This window comes from Oryctolagus cuniculus, chromosome 11 (assembly GCF_051225735.1).
Source record: "Oryctolagus cuniculus isolate XC-2025 breed Fujian yellow rabbit chromosome 11, ASM5122573v1, whole genome shotgun sequence".
NCBI lineage: Eukaryota > Metazoa > Chordata > Mammalia > Lagomorpha > Leporidae > Oryctolagus > Oryctolagus cuniculus.
Genome location: NC_142877.1, coordinates 98,279,581 through 98,293,332, shown reverse-complemented (window position 1 = coordinate 98,293,332; position 13,752 = coordinate 98,279,581). Strand labels below are relative to the sequence as shown.

General features: G+C 38.8%; 1 protein-coding gene across 29 annotated transcripts in view; it reads right to left on the bottom strand.

Annotated features, from left to right (window-relative positions):
• Positions 1–7,726: 7,726 nt before the first annotated feature.
• VEZT (vezatin, adherens junctions transmembrane protein) overlaps positions 7,727–13,752 on the bottom strand; it is a 90,703-nt gene continuing 84,677 nt past the window's right edge. For 25 of the 29 annotated variants that reach the window (XR_016216942.1, XR_016216941.1, XR_016216940.1 and 22 more), the window contains 2 exons: positions 12,312–12,519; positions 7,727–8,730 (listed from right to left, as the gene is read on the bottom strand). Coding sequence is in view for 26 of the 29 variants with exons in the window: in XM_008256901.4 (XP_008255123.1) it covers positions 8,219–8,730; positions 12,312–12,519 (720 nt within the window). In the remaining 3 variants the exon portion in view is untranslated. Of the gene's footprint in view, positions 9,776–12,311; positions 12,520–13,752 lie in introns of all 29 variants that reach the window. The other 4 variants (XM_017342026.4, XM_017342027.4, XM_070052718.2 and 1 more) reach the window with 3 other exon arrangements.

Below are 13,752 nucleotides of genomic sequence, written 5' to 3'. Positions count from 1 at the left end.
CGCCTGGGAAAGCAGATGATGGTGCAAGGTTGGGCCCCTCCCTGCCATTCATGTAGGAGACCCAGACGATGGAGCTCCAGGCTCCTGGCTTTGGCCTGGCCCAGACCCAGTTATTGTGGCCATCTGGGAAGTGAACCAGCAGATGGAAGCTCTCTCTGTCTCTTCCTTTGCATATTTCAAAAATAAATAATTACATCATTAAAAAATAAACTTTTCCTTATTCATGTTAAACTTGTGGGTGTGTGAATCCTCCTCTTGGCTTACAGTAATTACACTAAGTAGAATCATTTTTCTCTAAACTACAGCCAAAGAGAAGTTTTCTTCTTCTGTCACTAACCTTTGTTCAGATTGTGATTCTTCTGTGATAAGAGTCTCAACTCAAGAAACGGGTTTGGACCATCTGTTTTCTTAGGATTGTTATAACTCCTTCCCACTAGCATGGATAACTGAAAACTGACTGAGGCATGGTCATCAATTAATTGGCTGATTTTACAATTATTCTGTGTATGATGGATGCATGAGTCCATATGTAATTATTAAAATACAATCAACATGTTGGTAAAAATACAACTAAGCAGTCTGATGCTAAGAAATCCACTTCTAGATCGACTTAAATTTTACTTGTAAATATAACATGCAAATTTCATGTTTATTATTCAAGAGGAAAAAGTTATCTTTTTTGATTACTTCACAATTAAATAATAATTTGAACATGCAAATATAAAATCAAAATGGGAATTAGTCATTCAAATATCTATCAAGATCATTAGGTCTAATGCTGATAACTCAGTAATTTTTAATATACATAGTTTCCTTTGGTTGAAGAAAAATAAGCTGCTTTAAAAATGCAATGTAATAAAAGAATAAGTTCTTTGTGGTATTATTGCCTAGAGTTTATAAACTTTATTACTTTTCAGATCTCTGTGATCTAAGAATGAGTATTTCCTCATTTTTCAGAGTTTACTATGTATCTTGGAAATGCAGATCTATTTCTCTAAAACAAACAAACAAACAAAAGGACTAATACATGCTTAACACAATGTGGTATCCATCCAAATAGAAAACGCTGTATGAGCAGGCTGGTTTCAATCACAGCCAAAGAATTGCAGAATAAAGCTTAGTTTAGAGAAAGTAAAATATGGAAACAAAATGGCTTCTTCTGTACAAGAGCACCTCTTCTAACTTGAAAGCAGGTCTCTAATCCAGTAACTTCACTTATTTGAAAGACAGTAGGAGGCCTGCAGTGTGATGTATCGGATCAGGCCATCACTTAATGTCAGCATCCCAAATCAGAGTGCCAGTTTGAGTCCCAACTGCTCTGCTTCTGATCCACCTTCCTGCTAATGCACCTGGGAAAACAACAGGGGCTGGCCCAAGTACTTGAGCCCCTGTACCCACATGGGAGACCCAGATGGAGTTCCAGGATCTTGGCTTTGGCTGGAGGCCTGGCCCAGCCCTGTCCATGGTGGCCACTTGGGGAGTGAACTAGAGGATGGAAGATCTCTCTGTCTCTCCCTCTCTCTGTCTTAGTCACTGTCTTTAAAATAAATAAATAAATATTTATTTATTTAAAAAAAGACAGTAACGACACAAGTAGTGAGTAACAGATGCCACATATCCATAGACTTCATTGTAATCTGCTTCAGGTCCTCATTCTGAGTCTGTGTACCTTTATACAAAATTCTTACTGGCTTAGTCATCTGGTCTCTAAAACCAAAGGAGATCAGAAGGAACATTATGAAGACGGAGAAAGGCTTCTGCTAAAGGCACACTTAAGCAAGCAGTAATACAAATGGAGGAATCAGAAAGACTATTAAAAAATCAGGCCATAGTGCCAGCACTGTGGCATATAGCAGGCTAAGCCTCCGCCTGTGGCGCTGGTATCCCATAAGAGCACCGATTTGTGTCCCAGCTGCTCCTCTTCAGATCCAGCTCTCTGCTATGGCCTGGGAAAGCAGCGAAAGATGCCCCAAGTGTTTGGGCCCCTGTACCCACGTGGGAGACCTATAGGAAGCTCCTGGCTCCTGGCCTCAGCAGCCCAACCCAGGCCATTGAGGCCATTTGGGGAGTGAACCAGCGGACATCAGACCTTTCTCTCTGTCTTTCCCTCTCTCTGTCTGTAACTCTGCCTATCAAATAAATATATAAATTCTAAAAAAAAAAATAATAAGGACATGAAAACTAACACAAGTAGAGCAGAATGAAGTCATTTGGTACATGAATAGTTCCTAGTGTCTTATTATTCTATCAGCATATGATAACTACTGTCAGTAATGATTATTTGGATATCAAATGTATTTCATATGTTTACAAATTTTAAAGATTTCCTTCAGAAATTCCAAAAAAATTAAATGGTGAAAGAAGTCCAGAAGAAGTTCAGGCTTTATAGAAAACTGAGATATCCAGAATGACTTGATTCCCAAATATGCGAGTTAGCCAGTTCTTACTAAATTAGCCATGTTTCCTCTCAGAGAGGATAGTTTAGAATATGTGTTGAATATGAATGATTCTATAATATAAGTCTTGGTAAACAAAGTTAAAGCCAAATTTATAATCTGTATATTTTAAACCAGTATACTGTACTAAGTAAATGAGAAGAAAATATTTAACATTTTCTTTCTTTTTTTTTTTTTTTTTTTTTTGACAGGCAGAGTGGACAGTGAGAGAGAGAGAGAGAGAGAGAGAGAGAGAAAGGTCTTCCTTTTTGCTGTTGGTTCACCCTCCAATGGCCGCTGCGCTGATCCGGCAGGAGCCAGGTGCTTCTCTTGATCTCCCATGGGGTGCAGGGCCCAAGGACTTGGGCCATCCTCCACTGCACTCCCTGGCCACAGCAGAGAGCTGGCCTGGAAGAGGGGCAACCGGGACAGAATCCGGCGCCCCGACCGGTACTAGGACCCGGTGTTAGCTGGAGGATTAGCCTATTGAGCCGCAGCGACGGCTCTTAACATTTTCTTAAAAGACACAATGATTTATACAAAGATGAAAGTCAAATTTTCTTGTATAAATGAGTTCATTAATGTGGAGTCTTAGAAACAACAATATACAAAAACTGAATTAATAAAATATATGGCAGTCACACATTCAACCAAGTATTTTTAGCAAGTTCTTAGTAAAGATTAAGAGACAAAAGAATGCTAAGCAGCCAACAGGTCTCACAAAGTCCATGCACTTTACCAACACAAAAGCCCCTTATCCTTCCATAGATCTACTTACTCTTATTTTAGACACAATTCTAGCAAGCTTGGCAATCTGGCTTCTCAGTCCTCAGCAGATTAGAAGCAGCAAACTAGGGGCCTACTGCAGGATGCAGGCACACAAGACAGCGGCAAAAGTGACAGCTGATTATGAAGCAAGATAGAGAAACTGTGAAAAACAGACATAACGGGAAAAGCACACCAATATGAAGTCATGTAGGAAAGGGGCACGTAACATACATCTCAGTAGCCCTGGAGGGTGGATTTCTGTTTACCATCCCTGAAAACTACGATGTTCTTAAAGATCAAAATGTTAAATTGTATTTTATATACTCAAGGAAAAGTAGAGTAGAAAGCAAATTTAGTTACTAAACTGTTAAACTTAATAATTAAATGCATTTGCCTTATAGCTGAAAAATCAACTTATACAAGTTAATTACCCATAAATGGTGACAGAGAAATGAATTCTTATTGTAGTACTTAGCATTTTTCTCTATATTTTCCCTTTTAAAGTATTTGCATTTTCATTTTATAAGTGTAAACTATAGATATGTTCTTACAAACAGAATTGGGAAAATAAATCAATTGTTAGGCTTTGTTTGGTTGCCACTGGAAGCATGGTATCTACCTTACCTGAGCAAAACAACAGTCTTGTGAGTATTTAGTTTTTTTCTTGCTTTGATTGGGTATAGAATCAATGTACTATGATTAAACTAAATCAGTTTGAACTTGACTTCCCATATGACTTCTAATGATTTATCAAAATATTTCATATTTTCCATTACTGAAGGGAAGAGACAAGAGTCACTAGAGGAAAATGACTTCTACCATCTCTTCTGATGAATACTCTACTGACAAATCAGTTTGCAAAAACAAAACTGAAGTTGATGGTTTTCATGCTTTGACATTAAAAGCTTTCCAACTTTTATTATGTGAATCAGTGTATTACTGCCTTTTTTTAAAGAAAAACTGAGCTTTAAAAATTTTTACCTCTTTTATTAACATTTATAATCAGATCTTGCTTTTCCATCTCAGAAGTTTAATCTCCTTTTTAAGTATTTTTGAAAAGAAATCACATATATACATTAGTAGTTCAGAGAATTTGGGCTTTACTGGAAATATTCTCTCAAATGTTACTAGGATAGTTGCACTCAAAGCTTTTAAATGAAGGACATAATGGGTTGGGGGCTGGCACTGTGGCTTAGCTAGTAAAGCTCCTGCCTTTAGTGCCAGCATTCCGTATGGGTGCTGGTTCAAGTCTTGGCTGCTCCACTTCCCATTCAGTTCCCTGCTATTTAATGTGCCAGGGAAAGCAGAAGATGGCCCAAATGCTTGGGCCCCTTGCATCATGTGGGAAACATGGATGAAGCTCCTGGTTCCTGTTGTAGCCATTTGGGGAGAGAGTCTGCAGATGGAAGATCTCTCTTTCTCACACTCTTCCTTTCTCTCTCTTTGCCTCTCCCTCTCTCTCTGTAACTCTGGCACTGGCATCCCACATAGGCACCAGTTAGTGGCCTGGGAAAAGCAGTGGAAGATGGTGAAGGTGCTTGGGCCCCTGCATCCATGTGGGAGACTTGGAAGAACCTCCTGTCGCTCCTGGCTTCAGATCAGCCCAGCTCCAGCTAACACAGCCATTTGGAGTGTGAATCAGTGGATGGAAGACCCCTCTGTCTCTCCCTCTCTGTCTGTAACTTTGCCTCTCAATAAATAAATAAAACTTAAAAAAATAAATGAAGGATATAGCCTTTTTTTTGTATTAAAGCCTCAAACCTGTATTTCTAAATTTCACTAGTAATTTGCCTTAAAAGTGTTTCTCCTGACTTAATTGTCTCCAATAAATTAAGAACTGAAACTTGACTCAGTGCATCAGTTCTTAATAAAATATATTCATCTGAATGGGGATGTAACTTGCAAAGTTGGATAGTACACACAGCTCTTGAAACTAAGCAGAGAATTGCAAATCAAAGCAAGGTCTGGGCAGGCCCTAGGTATGCAGTACACAGAGTTTTAGTGAAGGCTGAAAACAAAGGATTTAAGGGATGATAACTAGCACCAGGTCATTTACTGCCTTCCCCACCTCTAGGCAAGGGTAAAACTCCTTCAAAAGTGATCTAAATAACTTCTCACATTCTTCCAGTAAGTGGCACGTTTGTCCTGGCCAAACTATGGAAATACTCCTATTAAAGCTGTGAGGATGCTACTCCTAAAAGACTGTATTGTGAAAAATAATACTGTAAAATTGCAAAAGCACAATTAGAAGATTTTGTTCCTAAAATGTTTTCCCTAAAGGGTTGCTTCTGAATGTAGAATGGCCATTAGAAAAAGTATTCCAAAGCATAACAGAAAGTTAAATATTCTAAGAAAAAAACAAACAAGAACACCTTCTTAAATAAGACCTCTGCTATATTCTGATGCAGTTTTTCTCAGAAGAGAAAATTAGCCATAGGATTTTCACAGATACTATAAAATTTTGAAAGCTACAGAAAAAAGGATCATTCAGATAAAGTTTCAAGATCTTTAAACAATCATTTTATAGAGTTTTCATAGAAGTAAGTGACAACTAGTGGATAGGACAGATCAGTCTGGAAGATTGAGAATTCTGGATTAAAAATATTTAGTGTTTCAAAATTAAAAAGGATCAGAGAGCACTAAATAATACTGATGCAATAGAATGAAGAAACTTCTCCCAAACTGGTACAATAAAAACAAAGTGTAATACATGAACTTAAAAAGATCAAACTAATTCTTCCTGTGTGTGGTTACAGGTTAAGGGAAAGAAAACAATTTTTTCTGTAACTGCTTCTTCTACTGAATTGGCACACTAAGTAAATAATTTAAAATAAAGGTGTAAACTTTGGGCTGGCACTGTGGCATAGAGGGTAAAGCTGCTGCCTGCATCCCTTATGGGCATTGGTTCAAGTCCCAGCTGCTCCACTTCCAATCCAGCTCCTTGCTAATGTTTGAAATTTTCCTTTCCTGGGAAAGCAGCAGATGGCCTTGGGTCCCTGTACCCTTATGGGAGACCCGGTTGAAGCTCCTGGCTTCGGACCAGCCCAGCTCTGGCCATTGTGGCCATTTGGGGAGTGAATTAGTGGATGGAAGATCTGTCTCTCCCTCTCTTTGTAACTCTGCCTTTTGAATAAAATAAATCTTAAAACAAACACACACAGGGCTGGCACTGTGGTCTAGTGGGTAAAGCTGCTGCCTGCAGTGCCGGCATCCTATACGGGTGCTGGTTCGAGTTCTGGCTGCTCCACTTCCTATCCAGCTCTCTGCTATGGCCTGGGAAAGCAGAAGATGGCTTAAGCTCTTGGGCCCCTGCACTCGCATGGGAGACCTGGAAGAAGCTCCTGGCTCGTGGCTTCGGATGGACACAGCACCGGCTGTTGCAGCCAATTGGGGAGTGAACCAGCAGATGAAAGACCTCTCTCTCTCTCTGCCCCCCAACCTTTCTGCCTTTCCTTCTCGCTCTGTATAACTCTGACTTTCAAGTAAAATAAATGAATCTTTAAAAAAAAAAATCCAAACGTGGATCTGTTAAAAAAAAAATGTAAACTCAAGTATTATTATTTAGGAATATAATACTTACAAAACAAAACTTTTTTTCTTGAGATTTAGCTTCTTATAAGTAGTAAAACTAGGCCTATAGTAAGGTGTTGCTCCTTAATTATGGATAAAGTCACAAAAACTTGATGAAAGCAAAAATCATCTATAGTACACAGAATCCTTTCTATTCATATAAAGCAGAACCAAGTTTTTTTCCTCAGGATTAAAAAATAAATTTCCTTAGGTTACTGAAAATAAAAATCCTCTTCAGTGAAAATAAGTTTACTCACTAAAAAACTTTTATAATAAGTTACAGAAATTTGGATGTGTTTCTTAACTCTGAAAACAATCTAGATCATTCATCAGGTAGTTTCCTTTGTAGGACAGCAGGACAAATTGAGTTACTCCCACATCTCCTCCATATATTGTCTATAAGCTATGTCAGTGCACAGGAGCCACAGGTCTCACAGAATACACCCCTGAAAATATCACTCTTTGAAAATGTAATCATAATACAAAACAGACGAGACTGGCCAATTTGGAAACCAATCTCTTTAAGAAGTTTTTTAAATGAAGTTATGGAGACAAGAATGCTTTCCAGTTAGCTGAAAGGCGTTTCCCGAGTCTTAGTAAGGTGTACAGGACTAGAAAACAGCAGCACTGTGACTTGCTTGTATTAATGGCACCAAATTACCTGTAAATAAACTGACACAAAGAACTTTATGCTCAGCTGGGGATGGGGTAGGGGTGGGAGGCCTGTAGAGCACTTCAACATCATCTCTTAGTTGCAACAAGAACAAAGAAGTGGTGAATGAAAAAATTGGAAGGGTAATCTTTAAAATGGTACGATGTTTTTTCTTTTGAGGATGATTAGGACATCTTAAAATTAACTCCTGAATACACAAATGAACAAGGAAACATAAGTCAAAACCCCAGTACCTTTGAAACTAATTTTTAGTTTAGTTCCAAACCCCAGCACACATCAATTGTATGAATTTTTTTTATTCAGAACCTGTATCTTCAAGACTGGTAGAAACAAAATACAAACAACTTGTTATTAACATAATAGCTGCAGTTGTTAACTGCAAGAATACAGTATAAAGGAGTATTACCAAATGTCAATTTTCTTGCAATGAAATTATCCCAGTCACCTTATGGGTAGCAAATTCTAGCAAGAAATGATAAATTCATTTCTTATTAAAAGTACTTAAAGAATTTCCAAGATCGATCAGTGTGCCACAAATAAAATAGCAGTTTATTCAAAACAGCCCTTACCTTTCTCTTATTTTCCTAAAAGATCTGCCATGTACAGGTAACTACTAATTTCAAATTGGTTCCTCGAACCAGGGTTCTTCCTGTAAATTCACATCTTAGCTTTATAGATAGTAAACTTACACTCATTTTCCCTTTCCAGTCTTGAAGCTAAAACACTTTCGTATAAGGAACAATCTAAAACCACTTCATGAGAATCTTGGTTCTTATTTTTCTTCTACTTCATCAGCATTTCCTTCTATTATTTGTTCTTCCTCGTCATCGCCAAAAGTCTGTTCCTGCATGGTGGTAAAGGAGAAAGATCTAGCAGCCACTTCTGCGGCGAGGCCAGCAGTGAAGGTAAAATCTGGTGACAGCTGTAGCCGTGCCAGTCTCTGCTTAATAGAGGGCTGTAAAGAGTCCCTGGCAGTCGTAGGAGCAGTGACCAGGCCACCTCCATCTGCCTGCTGTGATTCATTTTCAGTCTCACTCTGGTAACACAGTCTTTCTTCGGTTCCTTGGAGGAAGAGTTCGTTTGCAGAAGTGTCTTTATTTTTACCCTCTAGAGGGTTTTCACAGAAATACTCAGTCCTACTTACTTCATTGTCAGTTATGGGGGGTTTATTATTTTCCTCTTCAGTATCATTGTTACTGACTTTTCCCATATCTGAATTCACTGATGATTCTGAAATACTTATGGGTTCCACTGGGTCTACAGGAGACAAGGATTTCAATACAGCTTCAAAGAAAAAAAAAAAAGAAAAATAATAACTAAGGACTCATCAATGACTTAAACTTTAACTTAAGCTTCTTATATTTTTATCTTAAAAAGAACAATAAATAAACAAATGAATAAATAAAAGCTAAATAAAGCTATCTAGAAAAATCAGTGAAATTTTATAAATGCTGGAATCTTTACCTGAGATAAAATGCCTATGAGGTGAAACAAAATGGGGATTTGATGAGGTTTTGAGACATCTCACATATTATCTTATTCAAAATATTAAAGCAGTGGTTCTTAAAGTGTGGTCCCTGAACTAACAACACTAGTCATGACTAGGAATTTGTTAGAAACGTAAATTCTTGGACCCCATTTCCAGGCCTACTGATCTAGAAACTCTGGGAGTGTAGGGCAGTTATTTTCCCAAGCCCTCTACTTGATTCTGATGTACACTATCATTTGAGAACCACTGCGTTCAAGAATAAGAATGTGTCAGATAAAAAGCCCAAAGTAATCCAGATAATAATATCTTCAACATGTATATATTTAAAAGTTAAAACTGCTTGGGAAAAATTTTAAATTACTTGCTAAGACCTTAATGAAAGTAAAATAAAGCCATAACTTCTATCTACTGATAGTGCCACAGAAAAGTACAAATGAAATAAAATCTGCATTCAAGATCAATTACTGTACAAAGTGTTAAACACATAAACATAACATATATCCATACGGCTGAAGTTGTCCTTGCATGGAAAATGAAGTTTTATTTAGCCCCTCTTGATGTTAGTAGGCAGTGGGTTGCTTGCTAGGCAGTCTCTCCTCCCAGCATGAGGGGTTAGTACAATACAATATATTATGACGGAAGAAGCATGACGGAAGACAAAAAAGTGCTTCTTGAAGATCTGGCGTGTATTTTAAAAATATTTTTGTAAAACATGTCCAGTTCCAAGAAATATCCCTAAGCTGCAGTAACTCCACTATAGAAGCAGCAACAACAGAAAAAAATGGCCACAGCAGGTTCCAGTGCAGAATTTCCCTCTCTAATTCCATTCGGACTTTACCCCTGTAGGCAGAGATGAAAACAGCTCTGGAAGATGTACTGAAATTATTCATGGGAAAAGCATTTTATGGTATCAGCAGCTTTTAACTTATTTCCACAAACCAATACAGCATTATTGCCTTTTTAAATGCAAACTGCACAAAAGCACATACCTGAAAAAAAGACATTTTCTCTCACTCATATACCTTTGCACATAATGTCAATAGGAGAATTTTAAAGCTATATGAAGAAAATGCTACACAATTAAAAGATATAAGCTTATGTACAATGCTGTTTCCAGTCATTATGAACATTTTTAGTTTATAAGTCTGCTAGTTTTTAAAAAATGCAACATCTCGCATTAGAAGTTGATTGATAGTCATTTTATTGCTAATTAAATGGAGGGATATAATTTGTATAATGGGAGGATCAATTTTCAAGAGTGTTAGAATGCAAGCCCCTAAGAGGTAGTCATTTGTTTCTCTTGATCTATACACTAGGGGATATAGCAGTAAATGGTTCCTGGCATAAAAAAGGTTATGCAATAACTACTTGTTGAATAATTTCTGAATGAAAGCTATGAGGGATAATAAAGTCCCTATTGGGGACTGTAATTTAGTAAAAGAGATAAAACTAACTGAATATAGGAAAAACAATAGTACCAAAACCAGCATACCATTAATTTCTGATTTACGTACGATCAATAAATGAACAGATTGCTGGAACTTCCTGTCTTTACTGCTGCTTCTAATCACTTCCCTTCTCTGCTCCATGCTTTGCTGCTCAAGACCTCCTTTCTGTTTCACTCAGTGCCCTCTGGTACAAAGGTCTACGGTGGCAGGAGAAGCAGCAGGGTGGAGCAGTCAGAGAAGGTTTCATGGAGGAGGAACGGGTAGGGCAGACAGATTTCCGAGTAATGGGATAAGCATGATTTTTTTCTCATGATAAATATGGCATGCTCGTAGAACTGTAGTCTACTAGGTAAATGTAAACTGGGGAAGATTATCTACAGTAGAAACAGGGGGAAATATAATTGAATACAACTGAATTCTTAAAATGGAGAGCTGAAACTCAGAAAAGGAGTTTGGATTTAATTCGGTAAGAAATGGGGAATGACTATAGGATGTAAGATAGAAAAAGCCATTATCAATGTATTATTTGAGAAAAATCTGGAAAAGAGCTTAAAAGACAGTTTAGAAGAAACAAGTACTGAAAATGGAAATCATCTAAGAGGCTGTTAGAATGTTGAGCATAATCTAGTGAGGGGACCAAGGGGTACAATGAAGAAAGATAAAAAGATAAAACCAAGAAAGGTAGATGTGGATAGGGGAAAAAGGAAGGGCTGCGGAGAGGAGAAGGGAGGGGAGGGGAGGGGAGGGGAGGGGAGGGGAGGGGAGGGGAGGGGAGGGGAAGGGAGGCCAGAGGACCCTGAATTGCTTTCAGAAGTATAGGCAATCTATATACTTTTAGCAAGAATGGAATCTATATACTTCTAGCAAGAATGGAAGTTCCATTCTGCCCTCTTAGAAATCCACAGGAATTAGCTAGCTTAATATTGTCAATTATTAAGCGTTCCCTCATTTCCTCTCCTGCTGCTCATGAGGAGCGACTGAAGAAAAGAAAGGCAAGAAACCCCACGGCGTTTTAAAGTTAACATGTCACACTACCAGCCATCAAACTTGGCCAGAGTGTGGACATGGTGTACACAGAAGCAGATCCCCTCTTCCATCTACTAAAGTGCTCAAACCATTCAAGTAACTCTGATGATGTGGTTAATGTCCTAGATCTTTTTTTTTTTTTTTTTTTTTTTTTTTTTTTTTAGACAGGCAGAGTTAGACAGTGAGAGAGACAGACAGAGAGAAAGGTCTTCCTTCCGTTGGTTCACCCGCCAAATGGCCAAATGGCCAACATGGCCGGTGCGCTGCGCTGATCTGAAGCCAGGAGCCAGGTGCTTTTCCTGGTTTTCCACGCAGGTGCAGGCGCCCAAGCACTTGGGCCATCCTCCACTGCACTCCCGGGCCACAGCAGAGAGCTGGACTGGAAGAGGAGCAACTGGGACTAGAACCCAGTGCCCATATGGGATGCTGGCACTGCAGGCGTAGGATTAACCAAGTGAACCATGGCGCCGGCTCCAAATGTCCTAGGTCTTAATACACTTTTTTCAATAATGCACACAGAGTTATTAATTTTGTACTTCAATGAGGTATTTTTAGTATCTTAATATACGGCCAACAAAGTTTCAATTCCCAAATTCACTACATTTGAAAATGACATTTTATTTAAAATACTTCAAATTGTTCAACTCACTGCTCATTTCAAAACAAATTTAGTAAAAAATTAAATAACTGATGAAAAAAGCATGACTAACTTTTTCTAATGGGTTCTATCTATTCTTTTATTGATCAAATTGACTTTGTGCCCAGAAAAAAAAAGAACTGTGCTTACTGGTGGATCCCTAAAATTAAAGCCATAGGAATTCTATTGTTAAAATAAAACTCATGGTTCAAGAAAAAACAGCTCCTATACTGAAATAACCTTCTCCATTGAAGTCAGTGCTTACCATGATCACTAAATAGAAGCTGTTTCCATTTCTGCCTTTCCGCCTCCGAAGCTTTAAATCCCAGCACAGACTTTAACTCTTGGAGCACCCTCTTGGATTCTTCCTGCTCACGCTTCTGTCTCTCTTTGTCTTCTTGAGACAAGTAATAAAAATCATCTTTTCTGAAATCACTGTCCATATCTACATCATCTACATAAGCTTCTAATTCCTGAAAACGAATAAAAGAAAAGGCTCTTTAAGCAGTGTTCTAGTAACAGTCATTTACATCTACCTACCCATCTTACAGATTATAAAATGAAGGCCTGCTGTTGGCACAGGTCATTCAGGGGCAGGGAAGCAAACACACAGATAATTTGAAACCTTTGAAAAAAAAAATCTGATACTCAAAAAAGTTGTGGATAAGAAAGCTCAACAACATCAATGGTTATTTTCCCACTCTTATACCATCCAATAGGTAAGATTACTATAGTTACTTGATATGGCAAAATTTTAAGGGCTGGATGTTTGGGGAGGTGATAGACATGTTAATCTTCTTGTGATAGACATTTGAGTTTCTTTTTTTTTTTTTTTTTTTTTTTTAAGATTTATTTATTTATTTGAAAGTCAGAGCTACACAGAGAGAGGAGAAGCAGAGATAGAGAGAGGTCCTCCACCCAATGGCTCGCCCCCAATTGGCCGCAACAGTTGGAGCTGCACTGATCTGAAGCCAGGAGCCAGGAACCTCCTCCGGGTCCCCGACATGGATGCAGGGGCCCAAGGACTGGGGTCATCCTTTACCACTTTCCCATGCCACATGCCACAGCAGAGCCGGATTGGAAGTGGAACAGCCGGGTCTTTTTTTTTTTTTTTTTTTAATTTATTTATTAGACAGATAGATTTAGTGAGAGAGAGAGACATTGTGAAAGGTCTTCCTTCTGTTGGTTCACCCCCCAAATGGCTGCCACGGCTGGAGCTACGCTGATCCGAAGCCAGGAGCCAGGTGTTTCTTCCTGGTCTCCCATGCAGGTGCAGGGCCCAAGCACCTGGGCCATCCTCCACTGCCTTCCCAGGACACAGCAGAGAGCTGGACTGGAAGAGGAGCAACCGGGACTAGAACCCAGTGCCCATATGGGATGCTGGTGCCTCAGGCCAGGGCCTTAACCCACTGAGCCACAGCGCAGGCACCGACATTTGAGTTTCTTTCCAACTTCCCAGGAAGTTTGAATACTCTTCCTAGAATTAGGAAATACCTTATCTTATGGTTCTCCGTGTCTAACACAGAGAGTAGGATACTTGCATATTACTCAATCTTCCCTGCAGTTCAAGGTCAGGCAATGACCCAGGACGCTGCAATAAGATGCACCTGTATCAGATCTGATTGGGAAGTTTAATGTTAACAGAAGCAGGCATTTTGAGGTATTCATTCTGGCAAGGAAGGTAGCAGATCAAGTTTCCAGAGGCA